At 35.4% G+C, this 25,353-nt stretch overlaps 1 protein-coding gene across 1 annotated transcript; it reads right to left on the minus strand.

Moving 5' to 3' along the window:
- Window positions 1-5,554: 5,554 nt before the first annotated feature.
- On the minus strand, window positions 5,555-6,876 carry LOC141482275 (uncharacterized). Its single transcript, XM_074175288.1, has 2 exons — window positions 6,744-6,876; window positions 5,555-6,680 (listed from the first exon to the last, which is right to left on the minus strand). The coding sequence occupies exon 2, from the start codon at window positions 6,674-6,676 to the stop codon at window positions 5,555-5,557; it is 1,122 nt and encodes a 373-aa protein (XP_074031389.1). The 5' UTR covers window positions 6,677-6,680; window positions 6,744-6,876.
- Between the last annotated feature and the right edge of the window lie 18,477 nt (window positions 6,877-25,353).

Below are 25,353 nucleotides of genomic sequence, written 5' to 3' on the forward strand. Positions count from 1 at the left end.
TGAAGAAGGATTAGTCTATTGACCGCAATATCATGAACATGATGTGTGAAACTGGCTCAGTCGATCACAAACGATCTAACTATGCATACCACAATTGATAAATTTGGTCGTAGAAGAGGTGGTGTTAGTAAACCAATAGTTGGAAGATCTGGTGTTGGATTCATTCTCACACCAAATGGTGATTATGATATTCAGAATAAGCGGTTTCAAAATGTTGGTGAACCTGTAGACAGTAAAGATTCTGTTACTAAAGGATATGTTGACGATCACATTAGAAAAGTCAATGAGACAACTCTGAAGTATTTCCAAGAATTCATTGCATCAACGCTACGTAACATCGGAAAACATATTGATTCAAAACATAATGAGGTGCAAATAATCATTGACAAAAATGCACTCATCACTTCTGCATTAGCTGATCAATTGAGTAATGTGGAAAAGCGAACTGACGTAATAGCTAAGTTGGTTGATACTTTTACTGAGCGAGTCATTGAAGTTTAATAGTCAATCGTTACACTTGCACCTGAACAGTAGAAAAGTGATTCCTCAATTTTATCATCTTGAAGAAGTCTTAGAGCAGTAATATGAGTAATGCAAAATGGCAGGTTGTGAAAGAAATACACAAGCCGGCGCGTCGAAATTTCCCCCGTCGGAAGACAATAATAAAGGGTTTTTCTGACTTGTGGCAGATGGATTTGATGGAAATGCAACCATATTCTAAAGAAAATGAGGGATGTAGGTACATCCTTATAGTTATCAACTGTTATTCAAAGTTTGTATGGTCAAGGCCGTTGAAGAATAAAACTGGTGATTCAGTTACTGCAGCTATGGCAAGCGTGTTGAAAGATGCTAAATATACTCCAAAAAATTTACAATCTGATCATGGTACTGAGTTCTATAATTCGAAATTCTCATCGTTAATGAAGAAACACAACATCAATCATTACTCAACATTCAGCACAAAAAAAGCTGCAATTGCAGAACGAGTAATCAGAACATTGAAGAGTTGGCTTTATAAGGAGTTTTCACTTCAAGGTCATTACAAGTGGTTGAACATTCTTCCTAGAATTACTCGTCAGTATAACAACAAAGTTCATCGTACGATTGGTATGAAACCTGCAGATGTGAAACAGTCTACTAAATTGTCAATGTATGCCGAATCTAAGAGTCCACATGTGAAACGTAAAAAAAATACGTTTAAAATTGGGGATAGTGTTCGAATCAGCAAATATAAAAATGCATTCGATAAAGGTTATACAGCAAATTTTACAGCTGAAATATTCAAAGTTGTGAAAGTTAATAATACAGAACCTATAACTTATGCATTAGAAGATGTGAATGGGCAACCAATCAAAGGCTGTTTTTATGGGCTGGAGTTGAATAAAACGAAAGATCCCAATACGTATTTGGTGGAGCGAGTTTTAAAAAGAAAAGGACATCGCCTCTATGTAAAGTGGCTGGGGTTCTCTGAAGATCACAACTCATGGATCGATGAAAATTCTTTAGTGTAATGACATTATCATGATTGTACTCAATATTAGATAAAAAATAAAAAAATAGTGTATTAAAATTGTTTTATTTATTAAAAACTAAATAGAATAATAACCTTAGAAATGATGCAAGTAATATGTAAACTATTGGTTTTATTTTTCATAAATTCAACATATTGAAATCACTTCAAGATGTGTATGTTAGCATAAGATTTCCATGAATCCTCCGTCTCTCTATCCGCTCTTCATGGGTTAGACACCAGCACTCTCGAAAGTGGACATCTCTGTTGGGGTGAAATTGGCCGACATTCTCACACAATTGCCAATCATTTCTACAAGCACTGCATAAATTGTTCCAACAATCCACACTATATTCACCACATTGTAGACATCGCTGGACTAATGTATCGCAAGTCGCTACACAATTTATGCATATATTCCTTGAAATGCCCATATTATTACACATAATCTCTTTCGAACATTCTCTGCACTGCTGGCGGTAGTCACTTACTTCTAGAGTTGAACCATTTATCCTCTTCCGAAGTGGGTCTGGATTCCTTGCCACAACACATCTACGACACAGGCCGGTACATGGGTTGATATATGTTTCAGGCCAATACCCATGGCAGTTGTAACACATTATATGTTTGCCAATTTTGATTGGAAAGCCGCGTATTGTCGGTTTTGTATCCCACTCTTTAGGGAAAGACATATTCACTGATAGATGTACAAATATTCAATCGATGAATTTAACTACACTCTCACGCTCCCATGTTTCCCTCTTATAAACAGGTACCGTGAAGAGTGGAGTAGAGTGGAGGGAGCTACCACCACCACTGTCAAAAATCATATAAAAATCGGTGAGTGATTGTAAACTTCAGTCAGTATTCAAGTATCACCACAAGAATACATTAATATGTCTGCCCAGAGAGCTGCTGTGTTAGCATTATTATCTCAGAGAGATATTAATAACCATGAGCTGGTGGAAGAGTTTGAAGACGTTGGACAGATAGTGGGTGTTGACGAAGAAAATGATGGTGGAGATATGCAGTATGAGGTGAATGAGCAAGGTGCAGAAGGTGGCTTAAATATCGAAGACGATGAGGCAATTGAGCAAGGTGTTGGGGATTTAGACATTGATGATGATGAAGAAGGTCTTGTTGAAGAAGAAGATGAAGGTATCGCAACAGATTCGACTCACGAGACTGACGACAGCGGAGTAGTTATTGGCAATGTTGAGTGGTTGAATATCACTGAGACATTGGATGATCCGTTAGATTTGTATTGTGTAACGGATAGCCATGTCAGGATCAAAACGATTGACGGTGAAATAGAGAAGTTGTGTTGGTGTTGCTTCCGCTTTTATTCTGTGCGGAATAACAATGGAGGGTATTATGAGCACGTCGACATTCATTACACCGCCCGCTTCATGGAGATGGGGCAAACATGGTGTAAAGCATGTGATAGGCCTTTGACCAACTTTAGGAGAATAGCCGTCTGTATCATATGTAACAACACCCCACCTCTGGAGATGTAACCGTGGACCTTCGGGTCAACAAAAAAAACAGCCCTTTTCAGGGCTACATTATTTAAACAAAGAGTAGATATCTCATAATGAGATTGCAACAACACCCCATCTGCGGAGCAGTTACCGTGGACTTTCGGGTCAACAAAAATACAGCTCTTTTCAGAGCTACAAACAAAGTGTAGATATCTAATAATAAGATTGATCACTCAGTCAAAGAAATAGAATATTTTGAGTGTCACATAATCATACGAAGAGTAGTTTGTAATATATGGATATACCTCTAAAATGTACATCCATATACATATGAGGTATGCACAAATGTGTTATAGAATATGTAAGTTCTCTGAATATCTTATCTTTGTAAAATAAATCACATTGAAAAATGATTGTTTAAGCGTCCGAGTGGATTTGAATCTGTTTGATAACATACTAGCTCTCTCTTATCTGAACAATTGCAGAATTCATGTCAAGATTTGGAAATATAATTTTCATGAGACAATATTTCAAATTCGAGGGGTGTTTATTCAGAGTAGTCAATAAGAGTAATTGGTATTGTAATTCAGAATATTTATTTCAAAGGTGGAAAGGAGAGAGGGAGGTAGACACTGCCCCAACCACGCAGTGTCTCGTGTACACCAACCAAACAAAATGTGTACTCCGAGGAAGGATAAAGGATGGGTGAAATAGGGAAAAAAATAGGAAAAAAAAAGGAAAGGATTACAAGTCGTCGTCGTCGTCGCTGTCATCGGGTCGGGGGAAGTACTGCCACATCACCGAACCCTCAGAAAACGCCATTTCCTCCGCAAATGCGTCGTCGTCCCAGAGATCGTCATCATCATCATCCGAGCTGCTCGAGTCTTCGGAGTGGTCTTCGGTACTGGTCACATGCAGTACCTGGACCGAAGATGTGGAAGGGTGATGAGGCGTGGTGGTTGAATCGGCCTCCATATCTGGATTCTCCATATCGGAATCCTCCAACTGAAGATCCGGGAGTGGCGCTGTAGGTTCTTCCGCCTGGGGTCCGGTCGTGGAATCGGCTTCCTGGTATGTTGACATGCTGACGATAGCTACTCAACTGAAGATTACATTGAGGAACTCCTACATTTATACTCTTGCACAGGAGGGGGTATAGTGGGAGGCAGAGTGGGGGGGAGGTGGGGGTCGCAAAAAACGCGCCCCGGATGCAAGTGGTGGATGTTGAGCGCCCCAGGCCGCGAAGCGATCACTTTGCGATCGCCTATACAACCTTTCCCTTCGTTACTTATCCGAATATACATTGCTTGAAATTTCTTTATGATACGAATTTTTATCAACATTATTAAAATAATGTTCCAAAGATATTCAAAGATAATGATTAACTGTTTCCATTTTCTAATTAGTTCGTTTTATAGCGAAACAACTAACGTTTCACCGCAAGGGTGTACCGATATAGCCCTATTTTTTTCACTACTACCAAAAAGAGTGGTTAGGTTGAATGCTGCCCCATCCACGCAGCATTCCGTGTGCACCAACCAGGTACTATGTGCACTCCGAGGAAAACCTAACCTAACCTACCTGATCATCATCATCATCATCATCTATAATGATGATGTCAGGTTCGGGAGAATCAACCACCACGATGATATTTGGTGGAGCGATTTGATGATCTTCAAGCCACAGTTGATCCACAAGTTCTGGGCTGGCAAATTCATCATGTTCAAACTCATCTTCGTCTGAGGTTACATCTTGTTCTTCATTCAGCTCTATTGTTGTATCTGAATACCCATCGAATTCATCATCGGGAGATGTTGAATCAACTACAGCAACTTGAATGTCACCATAGGACCAATTCTCTGGTGGGGCAAAATGAGGTTCACTGGTGGAATCAGCTTCCCGAATAATTGGTGTTGCTTGATTCATGATGAACGAACAAGTTGAAGAATATTGAGAATACAATCTTATTTATATGATTTGAAGAAAGTGGGGTAGAGTAAGGGAAGGGGAATATGTGAAAAATAAAGACCCACTAGGTTATTTATTCAAGTATTGATGTGAGAATTGGGGAATTAATCCAATATAATATTCATTAGATTCATGATTTCATTTTTACACATTCACATAAATGAAATTTGTTTGAATAATGTTGAGAGAAGTAATGATGAGAGAAGTGTCAAAAGGTTTTGGAATTATACTCAGAGCATTACTAGAATCACTTTTATTTATTCTCTAGAAAAAATAACTATTTTACAATTCACACACTTTCAAATGATGGAAATTCTATACAATTATTCTATTTAACTAATTTTATTCTATATACTACATGTGACTAGAAAATGACTAGAATGAAGGAATAAATACTGCCCCAACCACGCAGTATTTTGTGTGCAACAACCAAAATAGATATGCACTCCAATATTCCTTATTTTATTTTTTCATTCATAACATTCATAACCTTAAAATTAACATGCAAGTTTTCATTATATTCCTAAAATTACAATTTTTTTATTCTAAACTTACATCTAACTTAAACTAAACAAAAATATATTTACAAAAGGGGTTAGGTATTAAGGAACCCCTGGCACATGGCATCCCATTCCTGAACAAGAGGTCCATATTTTTGGATGTAAGCCAAACTCTTTGCTTGTTGCGAATCTTCTTCTTGAAGTTTCGCCCTAAGCATAGAGAGTCGCTTCTCTAATTCCAGTTTCTGGGCCTCGATGGTGGAAATATCCGCCATCAAGGCCCTTTTTCTGGAATCAGAACCATCCACAACCTTCTTTTCCCTCAAATATCTCTTTTTCACAGACTGTGCATAGGTAATAGACTCTTTGAGTTTATTACCCTCTACCACAGTCTGTGAAAGGACATTTTCCGGGCCAACCTCTTGTTCGGAATGCTCAACACGTACCTGGGGGGTGACTGGAGGGGGTGACGCATTCCGATGGACCTGGGGGGTGACTGGAGGGGGTGACGCATCCCGATGGACCTGGGCGACGACTTCCACCAAGTTCTGCACCTCCATCACTGGAAGGGGTGCTGTAGGCCAACCACCGTAAGGAGAGTTCTTTTCACACTTTTTGCGAAAAGCACTCAACTTACCACCCCTCCCACCTTTGGCTTTGGATGCCTTCACAGGTACGGACTTCTTCACAGGTGCGGACTTCTTCACAGGTGCGGACTTCTTCATCTTCTTGGCCCTCTTCACCGGTTTCTCGAACTCATCCCCTGAATCGATGGGGGATAATGGTTCGATGGGCGATAAGAAGCTTTGAAGATGCGATAAATCCGCCAGAGACTCGTCCAGGTCCGGGTTGTAGACATTCAGTAAATCTTCAATTTGGGGTGCTGACGAAGAAGTTGGTCCACTGAATGTCGACAAAGTTGGTGGGGGGTCAATCTCCTCCTCCTCGGGGGTTGGTTTGAAGTCCTCGAAAAAGAACTTCAAGTCAGGAGCCGCCACTTCCTGGGTGGAAGTCATCCCCGGTGGTGGAATGGGAGCCGCCACTTCCTGGGTGGAAGTCATCCCCGGTGGTGGAATGGGAGCTGCAGCTGGTGTTGCAGCTGGTGGTTGTACCATGATGTCCTGTAGGACAACCACCCTCCTCCGCTCTACATCCTCCAACTGTCTCTCACTGAGAGTGGTAATCGGGGTCATCAGAGCATTCCTCAGAAAAGACATGATTCTAGAAAGAGAAAATGAAAATATTAGACAATATAATATAAATAGTATGGAAGTGTGTACTTACATCAAGCTGCTTGGAATTTTCAACTAAGTTGGCTGGCAGGTATCTCAGGTTGGCTGCTTCTTTCGAAGGAAGACTGCAATCGAATGATGAACTGTGGCCTCCTCCTCATGTTTTATAGCCGTATGCTCCCTACCACTTCGGGTGGGAATGGGAGTGGGGGTGGAAGTGGGGTAGGATAATTCGTTTGAAATATTCGACAAGTATGAATTTTACAATTTGTTGAACAAACCAGATAATGAGTGAAAAAATTCAATTACTCGATTGCTCTTCCAATAAGGCAATGAGTAAATTTAATTTCTTGTCACTTATACTGTTTTCATCTTTCAGTACATTCAAAAGAATTCTTAAATTTTGTTCGGAACTTGTCTGATAGAATTCAATATCGTTGTGGCCCCAAGGTAATGTCTTGGTGGTATTAGGAATGATGAATCGCTTATCATCATTATGTGATAGCGCGACTTTATTGCACATCAACGTGTAAATATCATGTAAATCACTCCTGAATACATTCATCTTTCTAAATATTATACCGCCTGTTTCAACAATCCTAATGTAATCTTCAATTGAAATTTGATTTTTTATAACGGATTTTTTAATACCTTTTGCTTTCTTTATTTCATCAGACACACTTTGTACATGATATGCTTTCGCACCGGTGCCATGGAAACTGATGATGGGATCACTCGGAAGTTCATCCTTCATATTTCCAATCACCGATTTGCTAACTGGCACATTGAATTTATTACCCAACCTATAGTTAGAAGTGTCAAATTTGTCAACATTTGCAATCATAAAATTATAAAAATTATCCGTCATTATTTTCAGTATCAAAGAATCCGTATCGGTATAGAGAAGAGAAGCTTGTGGTCCGTAATGTTTTTTGATGACATCATAGAAAAAATCATAAATGACTGTTTTCGACATATCCAATATACTGAACCCCAAATACAATGGTTTATTATAACAAACCTTAACTTTATCCATATGTATGACGACAAAGTCTTCCGAAAATATGGATAATGTTTTGAAATTGGGACGAGCTATCAAAGCATTGGCACCCATACCTCTTCTTATGGATTCCCAATGTGTGACAATTCGAATGTCTCTTCTATTGTTTACATTTTCCATCGTTTTGCCAAATATGGAATTTATATTCAATTTGAAGTAACCCTTCTCAAACTTATTGGTAGCCTTATTTCTCAAATTTGTATTTAAATCGATATATTTTTTCAGCCACGGTGACTGATTGAATCTGAGAATTCTATGAGTTTTCATCACCATCAAACCATTACGGACCGCTTGTTTCAAATTCCTATAATGAACGATATATTTCTTTTTATCATTCAAATTAGGAATAAGTTTGGGTATTTTGGACTTTGAACCAGGTGGTATAATACTTTCAACCAAAAATGGTAAATCCGAATGTAGATCGTGTAACTCGACAGGATAATGCACATCTACTTCAAGTATGTATCCTTGGGGGCTATCATCTGGAATACTATTGATATCCAACTGACATATTTCACTGGCGGTCAACCAAGTGAACCCACCAAAAGGTAATGATTGAGACATGCTATGACCATACAGATTTGTTGCATCCAAATACATTATGAAAGATGAAGGTTCTTCGGGATTATAATTTGGAAGAAACTGATTGTTTGCAATATGCTTTCTCTCCGAACACTGGCTTACACCACCACGTATACCGTTTTGGAGAAAATGCACCATATCGATATCAGTTAATAATTCCAAGTTGACACCCGTATACTTCAACATAGCATCCCAAGAAAGACCTGGAGAAGTGAAATAGTGAGCAGGATCCAATTTATATGTATCTAAACTCATATTTCTAAAATTTTCAAAAATATCGCACAACAGTAGAACATCAGATTTTAGGTATATGTCAGAATATTCACCCAAATCTTGACAATTGAATGTGTTCCATACCTGCTTTACTCTATCATAATCCTCATCAGAAACATGTTTTTCATTTAATTTATCATAAAAGTCCACCTTTGATGGTATACTAGAATAATTTAATTTATCTAAAGAATCGATAAAACTGTACGGAAAAACACCTTTCTGCCTCATAAGTTTGAATTTATCCTGTTCCGGAAAATATTTTCTTGTTTCCACAAAATGTTTTTCATCTAAATTGTCACCTAACTCTTGAAGGGAAGCAGCCATAAATTTAAAACTATCGATGAACCTTAATTTCAAAAACTTATTTTTCGTCACTCCATTGTGATCTACTATTCTCTCCATAATTATATGTTTCGTGAAGGAAACATACTTTTCTTTAGTTTGAGCAATGACATCAACTTTTGTTTTGTTTGTGCATAACTCTTTTATGAACAAATGACAGTCATACCCACTGAGATTATGAAAAATTATGGGTATAAAGTTGGGCAATTTGAAATTGAGGTTACAAATACTATGTGCAGCTCCATTTCTTTTTTTCCCCGTTAGATGGCAGTGGTCACGCACCTTAATATCACCATCACCAAATGGTTCTCCACATATACCACATGTGGCGGCAATATTGAAATCATGCTCTTCCTCATCAGTCAATGGACTCATTGGAATGACTTTCTTCAAATATTTGTGATAAATATTGGTGACATCAGCCTCCAAGTTTGACACAAACACTTTAGCTGCATCAGCACCTCTATATAGTACAAATTTAGATATAGAATCATCAAAAGAGCACTTTATGAGGTAAGAAAAAGCATATGGTTCATGAAGATATGTTCGATTTGTATAAGAGTTAGCAGGATTTGGCTCATTAGTATGCACTGGTTTCAGAATAGATTCGAAATCAGCATATACAACGAATGGAACCCTCAACTGTTTCTCGATATTTTCAAATTTCAAAATATTCTCAGGTACCCTTTTACCAAATTTATCAACCCTGAAATTTGTGGATGGTGTCGTTGTCGATATGTGATTACAATCATTCAACTGATGTCGCAATAAAGTTCGTTCATTATCAAAGTACAATAAACAACCATCACAAAAATACTTTTTATGACCACGGGCAGATATTTGTGATGATACTAGTCTCGATAAATCCTTAATCCAACAATAATGACTATTACCAGAATCATCTGTAATAATCAACAGATTAACATGACTATTTAATCTACGTTTAGAATAGTGTAACGGACCCACAACTTCATATTCAATTCTACCATTTTTAAAAACATTTTCCAACCCATAAACATTGATAGAGCAATCGTTCATAACCTCAAACTTAGGAATATCTTTCAACTTAACTGGAAATTCCATACCTGCTACATTCAAGACGGTTGAGAAGTGGGGATATGATGAAATTTCATTAAGTTTCTGACTGGCAGGGTATAAAGCTGAAGTCACAGCCCACGCAAAGCAGCACTGATCTTGATTAAGAACATTCACCACACTTTTCTTCAATTCGATGAACCTTGGCAATTTGATGTATGAAGACCCTCCGAAGGGGCTATACTTGTTGATATTCACCTCCAAGTACAAAATTTTCTCAATGGTCCAACCTGAAAATATAGGTTTTCTCTATAAGTCCATCATCATCAACATTTTGACTAGATCACATACCTGAATCCCGATCTTGAAATTCCGCTGCTTTAACAGTTAAACTATCTGCAAAACTGCTATAAACCACATCCAAATCATTCGATTGATCAATTACTTCATTGGGACTATTAAATGATTTGATGTCTGAAAGATCCTTAGTTTGCAGACTGTACCGCCCAAACACTTCCATGTTCACTTTCATGCATTTATGGATATCCAACACTTCTTCGAGTAGTTTCACTACTTTCTGCTTAATTTCATTGAAGAATGTTGGGTAATCCATGTGGTGGTTTTCACTGTCCACTCGGTAGCTCACAATTCGACACTTGAAAGCTGTATTGACAATTTTCACACCTTCCCCATATTGAACACATGCATTTGTTCTGTGCTGCAACGTCCTCCGATGTACATTCATCTGATCGCTTGCAATAGTCAAATTGCAGCAAACGCATGTTTGCAGTGTTGGAAGTGCTGGGGGTGTCAACCGTTGCCTCTTCGATGTTGGAGGTCCATCACCATTTGCGGGTGTGCAGGAATCCCGCTGATGACGACGTAGGTTGTCACTACGAGTGAAACTTTTTTTACAATCAACGCACGAATACATCTTGTATATAGAAATATATACCGTACGATAAGGAGAATTTGAAATGAGTGAAACGTTCACACCACACTCCTTATAAAAGCCCAACTCCTCCCCCCCACCATAACCCAAATGAGAGCTACAAGGTCAACATTCAATGCCACAGAGCAAGCTCAAGGTAGTCGAAGTGACGAACGTCAATGTCAAACCCCACACTCAAGGTCAAACACCGCAACGCCTAATCCCACTGTATATTCTGTACACGTCACGATTTCATTCAAGGTCAACATTCAATGCCATGGAGCAAGCTCAAGGTAGTCGAAGTGTCGAACGTCAAGGTCAAACCCCACACTCAAGGTCAAACACCGCATTCAATCTCATACTATGTGTACGACGTTCAAGGTTAGGTGACGTCATACGATATTCTGAACTTATATAGGAATTACCAACAAGGGAGTGGACAACGCCGAACGCCCACTGTTCAAGGTTATATTCTGTACACGTCACGATTTCATTCAAGGTCAACATTCAATGCCATGGAGCAAGCTCAAGGTAGTCGAAGTGTCGAACGTCAAGGTCAAACCCCACACTCAAGGTCAAACACCGCATTCAAGCTCATACTACGTGTACGACGTTCAAGGTTAGGTGACGTCATTCAAGGTCGTGTGACGTCTCAAGGTCAAAAGGGGTGGGGGGAGGCGTTCAGTCGGCATTAGCACCCTACTGATGGGTCACTGGCAACACTGAAGCACTCAGAGAAGTGATGTAAAAATTGTTTGAATAAAACTACGTATCTAAAATTGGTCGAAAGCTTTTTCTGTCCATGAGTCGGACATAACAGTTAACAAGAGAAAAACGCGAAAGATGCAAAACTCTGGGCCATGTCCGCGCCTCGTTTCCGCTCGACGTCCTTTCTATGTGAATAGTTGCCTGAGTATTTCGTTAACACAATAATTTATCTTTAAACCATACAATTCCAACTGATGTTTTAGGAGTTATCGCAAAATTATAACTATCGCATAATCTAATGGAATCAAGCGGCCTGACAAACCAATATGACAAGGTCATATTGTTGTTTCGCGTCGTTGTCGTTATTTACTAGCTGGGAGTACCCGACTTTGCTCAGGAAGATGATATGAGATTATGTGGTAGTTAAAATAAAAATAATAGAATTCAATGTATAAGAGGTCAATAGATCTTCCTTTATATACCCCTACCAATAGATAGCCCAACCCAAACAATGTTTTGTTTATTGCACAGTATTCTAGATTGCTCTGGAGTGTATCACAATGACCTGGAATGTTTAGAGATTTCAATAATGCTCCGTATGTTTTTGAATATAGTGGAATGCTCTCAAACACTCTCGAATGTTCTTGATTATTCTAGAAATTTCTATAGAACGGAACTTCCAGTTTCTATATCTTCGAAAATTGCCCGTTAGGTTAAAATGACAAGCTTCTTCTTGAGATAACATAGTTCAGAGTATTCCTTGACCTTTCAGAATGATCCGAATGTTCTGAACTATTGTGGAATGCTCTCCTCGAATACTTTCGAGTGTACTCAACTGTATTATAATATCACAGAAGGTAATAATTCTAGCCCGTATATCTTCAAAAGCATGCGTTTTAGGTAGAAACGGAAACTCTTTCATGGATGAGCGATAGAGAGTCACCAAAACTACCTAAATTGTTTCACATTAATCTGGAATGTTCTGGAATATTGCTGAACATTCCAGATTATTACCGAAAATTCCACTAAATTCCAGAATATTCCAGAATGTTCTGTAATGTAGAATGTTGTGGAATACTTTCGAATATACTCTTGAATATACTGTAATGTTCTAGAACTGTATGGAATGAAAAATTTTAGCCCCTGTCTTTAGAAGCTCGCTTCTCAGAAAAATAAAATATCTGCAAAAATACGCCCATCAGAAAAAAATGGAAACTTCCTTCACAAACAAGCCAATGCAACACTATGACGGGGAAAAAATAGTGTCATATCAGATGAATATAAATCAAAACTGAATGCTGTATTGAGGAGAGATACATACAAGAAAATAAATATTTCGGAATGAAATTTCACTCAACTTTCCCAACTACCTTCACAGTAGCTTTTGTTAAATGCCTGCCGAAAAACATCTACATCTCCGGTTCATACCACGCTGGATATTGAATTATTTCCGACATACATTTATGCAAGATATCTCACATATGTAAGTCCCGCAGATGTTTTCCATCCATCCAGCAGCAGGACCATTCTGAAATTATTCAATTGGAGCATCTGCGGACCACGATTCAGAGGTATTACCTCTCGTCAGTACAGGAAAGATCCTACCCAGTTAGCATGATTCGGCTGCTGGATGAACGAGAAACATCCAGCGTGGTATTAGCCGGGGAAGTAGTTGTTTTTCGGCAGGCATTCACCAGAATATATTGTGTAAGTAGTTTGGAGAGATGAATGTTTAAAAATTTTATTTCAAAATATTTATTTTCTGGTATGTAGTTAAATATAATTTCTATTTCATGTGTTCGACTTTCAAACTTTTACACAAGTATTCAAAAATTACTTTCAAGCACAAGGTTCGACCTTATGACTCATTTTATCAGTTCTTATCATCCTTGTGCATTAATATATACCGACCGTTCAAAATATTTGCTCTAAGAGTTTATTAACCGACTGACAATCCAGTTTTATCATTAAATTACAAAATATCTAGGTGTATAATTTTTCTGCGATCGCCAAGGACTGGCCACAAAAAGTAACAAGCAGTAAATGTTCCTGACCCACCAAACCGAGATTTCTTTACGAATGGATTCTCGGTATTTTCATGACCATATAGTTAGCCAGCAACCCAATTAAAATCCCGAATTGGATTTGGGAAGGGTAGCCGCCAACGACACGAATCTCAATTCGAGAAACAAAAAATATTAATTGAAGGTTGTTGAATGCAAAATAGCATAGCTGCGGAGCCTAATTGTCTTTTGTTTGCAACCAAACCAGGCAGTCAGAATGCAGGTGCACGCAGGATTGTTTCTTCTCAGTATTAGTACTTGCCGGTAACGGCTGTTCTACTGTTGATTAAGTTTTTTGATGGTACTGATACATGAGATTGTAAACTGTGAATTCCGATCTTGGTTCTGAATGTTTGAATGAATTCAAATAATAAAAATGTTCATTTATTATTCACATTTTTGCACCACTGTTTCAAAATGAACAATAAATCCGCATATCCATATAATAAATTGAAATCAAATTAATTATGAATAGAATAAAATAGAATAGAATAGTTTATTGGCTACGTGATACATTTGAACAAATATTTGTAGCAAGTCAAAACACAAAAAATTATAAATATGATGTCATATATACAAATAAAAATATCACAATGCTTGTATAACAGAACAGTGTACATAATAATAAAAACAATCAATCAACTAATGTTAAAAATGAGAACAATTGTTACTCACTCAAAGTCACATGAATTATCTATGTGGTATGACATGTATTCATCTGTAGAATAAAAACAGTGATTCAGATGAAATGATTTCAGTTTTTGCTTGAAACAGTAGAAACTGAGTTGTTTTATGTGACATGGTGACTTATTATAGAATTTCAAATTCAATGAATTATTTTGTGAGGTGCTCAGTCTGGATCTCTCAGTTCTTAACAGATTTCCTGATCTTGTAGGATATTCATGTTGTTGCGATTGTAAAATGTATTTTGATTTATTTTTATGAATTCCAATCAATGTTTCATATACAAAAGCTGTAGGAAGCGGCATAATTTTGAGATGAATAAAAAGTGGGCGACAATGATCTTTAAAGTTGGCATTAGATATTAGACGTATAACTCTTTTTTGCAATATATTTTTTTTTTTGGAATGACAAGAATCCCCCCATTATGCCATATACCATGTGACTATGGAAGAGTCCGAAGTACGAAGATTCGACCGCTCTGATACCGGCGAAATCCTTCAGTCTACGAATCATAAATATTACACTTGATAATTTCTTGGCCAGTTTGTCAACATGACATGACTACTTCAATCTGTCGTCTATATGAATCCCCAGTGGCTTAACACTTTTACCCGAGGTTAAATACGTATTTATGGAAATTATAAGATTTTGATTTTTAGCCTCATTAAGGAGAAGTCTATTTGAAACAAACCAATTATTTGCAGACTTCATGGTGGCGTTGGCAGAAACACTCAAATCATTAACACTACCGTGACAGTCCACCAAAGTGGTATCATCCGCAAAAAGAAAACATTTTTCAGGAAGTATATGGTAGTATAGGTCATTTATATATAGTATAAACAAGATTGGTCCCAGTACAAAACCCTGGAGCACACCATGTTTGACAGATTTCACATTCGATTTAATCCCATGTAATGATACACACTGTGATCTATCGTGCAAATAGGATTCAAAGAATTTAAGGGACAGTCCACGGATACCATAATAGGAAAGTTTCTTAAGCAGAATATTATGCGAAACACAATCAAATGCCTTCGATAAATCGCACAACGTTATGAATGAATGTCTGCCCTTCTCAAAACCTATCACTATACTGGATATGATATTCAAAAGAGCATCGATTGTGGACTTACCCTTTCTATATGCAAATTGTCCAGGGCAGAAAAGATAATTAGCTCATAAGTATGCTGTTTATCTGCTTTTGACAATTACTTCGATAACTTTTCCAAGTATAGGTATTATTGAAATAGGTCGAAAGTTGTCAATAATATGAGAGTCTCCTTTTTTAAAAAGAGGTAGGACTACAGATTTTTTTAATATTGCAGGAAAAACCCATGAGAAAAACATTCATTTATTAATAGGGATAATGGGTACGCAATCATATCGGCAATACTTTTGATGATCCCACTGTTAAGCTGAAAAAAGTCCGAACAATTGGAGTTCTTGAGAGACTGGATACTTTCCATTACTTCCCTTGGGGTCGTGGGGAACAATACGAAGGAGTTAACTGGTGTCTTGATATTTTAAAATGGAGAAGGTCATGTATAAAAAATTCCTCATGAAAATATACTCATTAGTGACATATACAAACTATAGATACGAAAAAATAAGTAGGTATGACGAGTACAATTTAGATATCGAATACAACTATAAGAGAAACATTGGATTTTGATTAGCACAGGTTGTGACTTCAATTGTTGGAAATAATTAGCATGCTTGGAATCTGCATGTAGATAAATGATCAAAGTGGAATGAATGAAGTGTCACTGGTGAGAAATGTTTTAAATAACGCAATTGCAATTTTTTTATAATATCTATTTATATTTTATATCTATTTGATATTGAATTTATTGCTCATAACGCTTTTTCAGAGTTACAATTATTCCTTTTTTCGAATCATAATCTGAATATCAAATGAAAAGGAAATAATATGATGTCACTCTGAGTCCAATATGGCGGACTTCCCAAGATGGCGTACTTGTTATTGTACCCCCATAGCATGGGTATCAAATGGAAGGTTTTGCTGAAAATAATACAAAAACTAGCAAGACGTCACTGTGAATTTAATTTGACATAACGCCCAAGATGACGACAGTTATATTTTATACACTCCCATTCTATTGGAATGGAATGAAAAAGAAAAAAAATCGAAATGACGAAAAACAAGATGGCCGCGATATCAATTTTGAATAGTAGTAAACAGTATGTTTTGGTTAGTTTTCGGGTTTCGCCGTAATTTTTGTTGGTTACAATCTCCAAACGTTTCAACTGCAACTGCGGCAGTCATCTTCAGTGGCGTGGTCGAAGTGCTCTGAAACTTTTCAGTTTCAGTTTCAGAAGTACTCTGAAACTTTTCAGTTCTTCGACCACACCACTGAAGATGTCTGCCGCAATTGCAGTTGAAACGTTTGGAGATTGTAACCAAATAAGACCACAGCAAAACCCGGAAGTTAACCCAAACAGTTTCAAACAGACTGAAAAACATGTCCAGCGATAAATAAAACTAATTAATGAAATAATAATGGGAAAAAACATTTTCGAAAACAAGCTTCTATTAACATACTCCAATTAAATCAAGCAAATAAATTCATCACATTACACAATTTATATGACTGAAAAATTCATCACGAGATCTACCTATATAGAAAAATAAGTATACTTGTTACTTGATCTTGACACAAGTATTTCTAAAAAAAATAAGTTGTTTTATAAAACAGGTTCATTTCGCAACCTGCTCTTATAACATATAAATTGAGTAATACAATAAATTCGTGGGGATCATTTAATTTAGAGTTTTCTTTCTTCCTCCTGAAGCTTGTTCCCAAAAACTGATTTTTATAATTTATTTGTGATGATGACATCTTGATGTCAATTGCAGCTTTATTTTTCATTTGTAGACTCAATACAATTTTCATACTATTTAATTAGTTCATATCCACTTCAGGTCGCAATACCTTCTTTCTTTTTTTATTTTTTATACTTATTTTTCAAATAACGCATTCGAATATTTCGATAATTTATCTCTCAGATTTCGAACCATTCCCCTTATTCATACAACCAAAATCTGAAATTGATGTGGCAGCTATTTCATTTTTGTCATTTCGAATTTTTTTCTTTTCCTTCCATCTGATGTTTATATCGTAGGGATGATGTTTATATTGTAAGGATTTCGCCATACTGGACTTATATTGTCGTGATTTATTTTTTCGTATTATTTTCAAAAAACCGTGCCATTGGAAAACCATACTATGGGAGTGCATGAAAAATATAGTTTGCCATTTTGGAAAGTCCACCTTATTGGATCTAACGTGTCTTAGCTAACCATGCATTGTCATCCTCAACTTTCGTCGGTTGAAACTCTTGAACTTGTGATACACAGTTTGGAACCTTTGGTGTAGTAATGAATATTATTGGAGTTTTTCCCAACACTATACCATTATTTCAACACCTCGACACGTGTTTTGATCACCAAGTGATCATCTTCAAGGGGAAGATCAAATAAATGATATTTACGAAGCTATTCTTATTTATACCAAAGTTTTAGGTACCTGCGTCTTGAGTGTCTTAAATTAATTTCACAATATTGCCTTATCAACTAGTCTTAAATTAATTTTACAATGTGTCCTTATGTAATAGTCAGGTAAATCTAGTAATTGAAATATTATAAGCTATATAAAATAAATTTCACAATATTGCCTTATCGACTAGTCTTAAATTAATTTTACAATATGTCCTTATGTAATAGTCAGGTAAATCTAGTAATTGAAATATTATAAGCTATATAAAATAAATTTCACAATATTGCCTTATCGACTAGTCTTGAATTAATTTTACAATAAGTCCTTATGTAATAGTTAGGTGAATCTAATAATTGAAATATTATAAGCTCTATAAACTTAATTTCACAATATTGCCCTATCTACTAGTCTTACATTAATTTCACAATGTGTCCTTATGTAATAGTCAGGTATATCTAACAAATGAAATATTATTTTAACAAGCTATATAGTATACTATTTGGTATTGGTCCACCGTTGTTATTAATAATATTATTATTTTTACTTATTTTTACACTCTCATAGGCATCTAGATGCCTGTTGTAGTTAACTTGTCTAACTAATCTTAATGAACTGAAATCTATGGAATGGTTTCGCTGCAAAATATGATGGGTGAGTGCTGATTTCTCAGTTCTTCCATATTTTGAGTGTGCTAAGTGTTGCTTATATCTTATTTTAATAGATCTCTTTGTCTGTCCATAATATTTTGCATCGCAGTCTTTACATTTAATTTCGTATTTCGTATTAGATTTACCTGACCATTACATAAGGACACATTGTAAAATTAATTTAAAACTAGTAGATAGGGCAATACCTATTGTGAAATTGATTTTATATAGCTTATAATATTTCAATTATCAGATTCACCTAACTATTACATAAGTACACATTGTAAAATTCATTTAATAGTGGATAGGGTAAATATTGTGAGAGTAATTTAAGACACTGAAGACGCAGGTACCCAGAACATGTGTCTATGGTATAAATAAAGATAGGTTTGTAAATATGATCAGTTTGATCTTCCTCTTCAAGATTATCACTTGGTGATCGAAACAAGTGTCGAGGTGTTGAAATAACGGTTTGGTGTTGGAAAAAAACTCCAGTAATATTCATAACTTTGGAAATTGATATGGTGGTGATCTTGTTTTCCGCCATTTCGAATGTTTTTTCCTTGGACCCTTTCATTTGATTTGTATCCCTTGGAACTTTACTGATGTGAATTATAATATTTTCATTGAATCAATATGTTATTGTGGTCTTTTTCAATTCAGATCCTATGTAAATTCGTCCAATAATACTCTAGAATTAGTTCTAAATAATAATTTTGCAATTAATAATCTGACTTTCTCCCATACGCCACTCGTCCCTGAGGATGAGAGACACAACATTTACCTGCTTTAATTATATATGACAAGAAAAGCCTTCTTATAACTTTAACAAAGCTGGCTTTGTCTCAATCCACAGGGAACTTGGGGCATTTGATTTGGATCGCGACTTTTTTCCATTAAACACTGAGGACAGTGTTTCTAAAATGTACTCTATCGCAGATATAATTGTAACAAAATATGTACCGAAATATGCTAAACATAATATCTATATCTAATAACTGTAATAACTGTTCATAACACGATATTGCATATCATTTATAACAATCAAATCATTCATTATTATTTTCACCTCATCATTTGTAAATACTCTTTTTTAGTTTGTCCCTTTTTGTATTCCACTTAAAATAAATAAATAAATATCTATATCGTGGGGGTGCATAAAAACGGCCATTTTGGATTCACAGTGAAGTTATTATACTTTTCGAATAATTTTCAGCCAACCCCATTTGATTCCCTTATGATGGAAGTTCATGAAAAATAACTGGATCGTCAGCTTGGGCAGTCCAACAAATTGGATTCAGAATGACGTCATAATATTTTCAAATTATTTTTCGCAAACCTCTTCATTTGTTACGAATATCATGAGAGTGCATAGAAAATAAATAATACACCCTCTTGTTCAGTTCACCGTGTTAGATTCAGAGTCATATCTTGTTATTTTTGGTACTTTTTTTCAGGAAACCCTTCCATTTGATACCCATGTCATGGGGGTGTACAAAAAATGTCTTTTTCGGTTGTTCGACAATTCTCCGCCAAAACTGAATTGAAAGGAATTTGTTACTCATCTAAGGAATGAGTGAATCAAAAATTCGTAATGTGTTTTCTGGCAAAATAAAATCGAAGTTCTGATATCCCCTTTTCATAATATTTCCCTCTCAGAAGTGAACGATAAGATAATCTAATATATTGGAGTTTATTTTTACTGTTGGTATACTTTTGCTTTCAGCTTTTAATCGTCTTCTTTGATTGAATCGGATATCATTTATTCACACTGCTATTTTATAATTTCTCGATTCAAACAATAAAACTTTTGATTTCATTGGATAAGTCCATTTTTGAGACAAAGACAAATCTAGGCTTTGAAGAAACGCCTGAGTCATCTAGAAGACGATTGAGAGAAGGTCGAAAACGTTTCAAAAGTACCAAGATCTTAACATACAATTGTTTTTAACACATCATATGCGGTAAATTTTCATTGATTGACATGGAATTGAAAAAACCGCCAACCTTGATTAGACCAATAACTTGAAATATTCATATCGATTTTTCAAATGAACAACCTTGACGTATTATATATTATTTGATTCAGTGTCTATTCAACCAACAAAGTACATGTTGTTTTTAACAAAGCTGGGATTTGAATTCAAAAATATTCATTATCTCACCTCTGAATTACATCACCAGTAGTAAAACAAGGAAGATGATGATTATGCATTATACCAACTTTCAATGATGTATTTTGAAGGTATCGAACAAGTAAAACAATATTAGTCTATAGAAAATACCAATTTATATAATATTCAACAAAACATTTGAAAGCTTTCCCTGATGGAGATACAGCACCATATTCTTCTGAAAATGTCCACCAAAAACATTTCAGTAATAGAAAATCATCTGGAAAAAGTTATCAGAAAATAAATGTTTTGAACGAAGTACCTCAAATTTGCGTTTTAGAGCACACGTAGCTAAATTCTATAATAATGAAGCTTTGTTTGCAAAGTAGTAACAACAACCTGATGACTTTGCAGAAAATAAACCTGTTTTTGGGTAGCCCATCGAAGTATTTTCATACAATCGAGGCATCCGTTGAGTCATATCCGTTCTATTTTTTTCATCCAGCATCCAATGGTATTCGATACAAATATTATCAGAATGCAGAAAAATATTTCCTTCTGAATTTCAATTTAACGATCACAGGAATGGATGGAATTGAATCAAATAACTCAAACCATTATTTCTACATTGAATCATAAGTTGTGTTGAACCTCTCCATTAGTGAATCGGATACTCAGTCATCGCACCAATTGTTTTTTCTTATTCTTATTATAGGTAATGTCTCAATTTGAATAGCAAAGATATCATTCCTCTAAGGAGTCTAAGGACTTGATTCTATGACTTGATCAAAACAACCAGTTTGATGGGAAATTCTGCGGACTTCGATCGGATATTTCATCCACTTTCATTCTTTTCTAGTAAATAATCAACTCTACGAATTTGAAAACAACATGATTAATATCGTCCATATTTGAGGAGAATTACATTAGGATTATTACCTGGAATCTGCCTAGAGGTAGAAACTGTAGTTCTGTTGTTTCTTCAAAACTATGAACCTTCAGGAAATTGTAATGTCAATGACTATAGGTTGAGACGATATTCATACCTGGGGATAATCAGGTCTTTCATTTCTTTCAGATCAAACATGCTTAGTCATAATTAAAGCATAGTTCATTATGAAATTCATCAAAAATCTGATCATTATCTAATTCAGCTATCCAATCAGTTTGCATAGTGAAAATGGAAATTTATTGTGCTACTATTCAATTTACAAAAAATGGTGATTGTGACAAAAATAGCACATTTTAATGTCAACCCTTTTCTGTATCATAGACACATACATTCTATATTCCTAGTAAATTACTATTCAAATTCTATTGAAGACAACATTAGCAGCATTTTGCCTTCTTCTCAGGCAACTGAGAATATAAATACTGTAAATACGGTACTGACAATATAAATATTGACATGATTCTGCTCTATTGTCCATATATAATTATGTACATACATCACTCAATTAGTGAATGAATGTTTGAATTGTTGTTGTTTTCCTAAAGCTTGGAAGGTTGCTTATGTACTGCCATTAGCAAAAATCAGTAACCTAACTGAACACAGTCACTCAAGAAGTATAAGTGTGCTGCCAACCCTATCGAAAGTACTAGAAAAAATTATTGAACTGCAAATGAGAACACACATCGAGGATATTATATCATATTATATCAGAGTGGGTTCAGGCCAGGCTACAGTTGTTCAACAGCACTGTGTGCTATTTCTGATGACATATTAAGGTCACTTGATAATAATGAAATGTGTGTTCTGATACTACTGAGTTACTCCAAGGCATTCGATACCTTAAGACATGAAATTATTCTCAGTATCTTACGCTTTATCGGATATTCAGCAAGTGCTTGCTCAATTATTAAGTATTATCAATAGGTAAAATTAGATTTTTATATCTCGGATTCTTTGGACATTTACATTTATTCTGGGGCCATTACTATACACTATCTACATTAGCAACTCTTCAACTGACAAACTGTAAATATACCATTTTCATGCAGATGACACGCGGTTATATCTTTCTTTTAAATTTTGTAATCTAACGGTAGCAACGGAATTCATCAATTCTGACTTAAATCAATTACTAACCCTCACGGAAGATCAGTCTTTAGAAGTAAATTCAAATAAATCTGATGCACTCTTATTTGGCATTGAAGAGGAGGTGATTTCAGTAAAAAATATAATATATAAGATTGAAGTTGCTGATTATTGTAAGAATTTTACGCTGATTATGGACAAAAAGCTATGATTTAAACACCATATCACCGAAAAATTGAAAAATGCATATATGTCATTGAAACTTATTTACAGTCAAAGACGCTTTTTGAACTACAAATTTAAAATCCAGTTGTGTGATAGTTTGGTTCTCTTGCACTTCAATCATTGTGACGTAGTAAATGGACCATGTATTGACAGTTCTGATATAAGAAGAGTACAAAAAGTTGAAATACTTGTTTGAGGATGATATATGGAGTACGGCGTCCTATGAGTAATTCATATAAATTGAAGGACGCCGGGTGCCTTAGTATCTACGTTCATTCGTCGAAAACATCATATGGCACATTTTTTTGTACGAAATTTTTAAAAATAAAATCTCCCTATATTTATATCAAAAAGTTGAATTCAGGACTGATGTGCGTCATTTGAACTTGCGACAGAGGAACATGCTAACTATACCCAAGCAAAGAAAAGGAGTATTCAAACGATCTTTTTCCTATGATATAGGTAACGACTTTGGGTGATGTCCTCTCTCTCGTTTTGTTTTCGTGCTTTTAAATTCAGGTATAAACGATTCATATTCAGTCAACAATAATTTGTTGTTTGTACCATTTGAAAATGATTATGAAATTTTACTTTTGTACTTATCAACCATGGGTGGAGAACGAAATATTTCTATGGAGTTCCAAAATTTCTATTTCATTTTTCTTTTCGTGTGTGAAACAATTGGCTGAGAAGTCCAACGGTTTTCCTTTTGTTTACCTTTATTAGCTATTCTTATTATTGAAAAATTACTCTGTATTACTTTATTCATAGGTGAATAATGAATATATTTTTATAACTATTATTATATAGATAAATTATTTATATATGAATGAGAACGTAAGTCTTGCTATTTCGCTAAAGTCTTTGGAAATGTAAAATTACAATTTTGACAGTAAAAATGAAATATGTGACTTACTGAGAATAAATGACCCATAATGTCAAAACCAGCTTTATTGTTTTGTTTCAAAATTGGTTTGATTTTCAATCGATAATTTCGGAAACGAATAATTAGTCGATTATTGGGAACGGAATGATAATGCATAAGTATTTAGCGGAAGGTTATACTGCTCATCTACTATATCACTGGCCACATCTATACTGATATAAATGACTATCATCAACCAGCTTCAATCTCATTCTAATAACTTGGGTCAGTATTTCTATGATAACTCATTATTTTTAAATTGTATCATTGTTGACAGATCAAAACTTATCAAATTTTCAATAATTATTACACTCAAACCATTTAGTGTCACACCAGGACTGTGTATAAATTCAAAACGTCTCTTATGAATGTAATCTTCACAAATGATTCCTATATATATAGAATAACGGTAAGATGTGGAGATATCATTAATAATATTCCCAACGAACATTATTGAAAAGTTATGCATCGTTGTATAAAATTCCACCCCCTTAAGGCTATGGTAGCAGCAACGAGTTCTAAGTGATCCTTAATGGCGATATCGATTACTTATTGATTCTACTGGCGAGCCGTAATAACGCGAAACTAACTGTTGTTTGAGTGAGATCCACTGTTTCGATAGGTTTTCCTGCGTGAGAGTGTAGCTGGATATTTCAACCAGAGAAAAAAAAAGGATCTTTGTCGTTACTTCGCCAAATTCTGAGATTTTCTATCATGAATATATAATTTCATGTTCATGATAATTGAATACTATCCAATATACACAATTTTCACAAATTTTTTTATTGATAGACGCTATCACTAACACCGTAGCTCCCTCGGAAGAGGTAGATGATTTGAATATGTTGAAATTGTTTTCTTGAAAATATAATTCATGTGATATCCCTGGATACGGTTCCTGAATGTTCTGCCAGTTCGACCAATATATACCTTATATACTCCTTATTTCTCGAATTTGGATGTTTCGTTTTTATTATTTCTGACTTACTTTCCCAATGTATTATCTGTTCTATATGCAACTTCAATATCTTGTTTATTAAAAAGTAAAGCCACTTTTTCTGTCGTCTGTCCAAAATATGTTGAAGCTTAATAATTCCTAACTTCGCAATAGGAATCGGGAAAGCGATTCGGGACATTTTTTCTATTTTCATTGGCCTTCTACCCGTATGTTATGAAACCCTGCCAATACATTCTCTATACAAGTTGTGAGTTTTTCCAAATGCTCATTTATAATACTGAAAGGTGGAGGCCCAGCCAGATGCTTGGCTTCTCCTGGCACTCTTAATTCTGTACCGCCTTGACTATGCCTACTACTTTCCTGATTGATTGCCAAAATCGTCTCACTCGAAAACTTTGACTTTTCCCACTCATTATACCCAAGTCCAAGCTTTTTTTTTGTGAAAGCTTAGAACATTTTTGTATAGTAGTTTGTAAGCAGTTCTAGAACAACCATTGTAGCAAATACTTGCTATCAAATGAACTTAGAATATATAAATAGGAATAAATCAATAATTCTA

Source organism: Leptinotarsa decemlineata, unplaced genomic scaffold, assembly GCF_025532065.1.
Source record: "Leptinotarsa decemlineata unplaced genomic scaffold, Ldec_3_MD MMD2_tig00001019_RagTag_RagTag, whole genome shotgun sequence".
Taxonomy (NCBI): domain Eukaryota; kingdom Metazoa; phylum Arthropoda; class Insecta; order Coleoptera; family Chrysomelidae; genus Leptinotarsa; species Leptinotarsa decemlineata.

Coding starts and splice junctions, on each gene's coding strand:
- LOC141482275 (XM_074175288.1), bottom strand. CDS start 6,676: ATGTCTTTTCTGAGGAATGCTCTGATGACCCCGATTACCACTCTCAGT.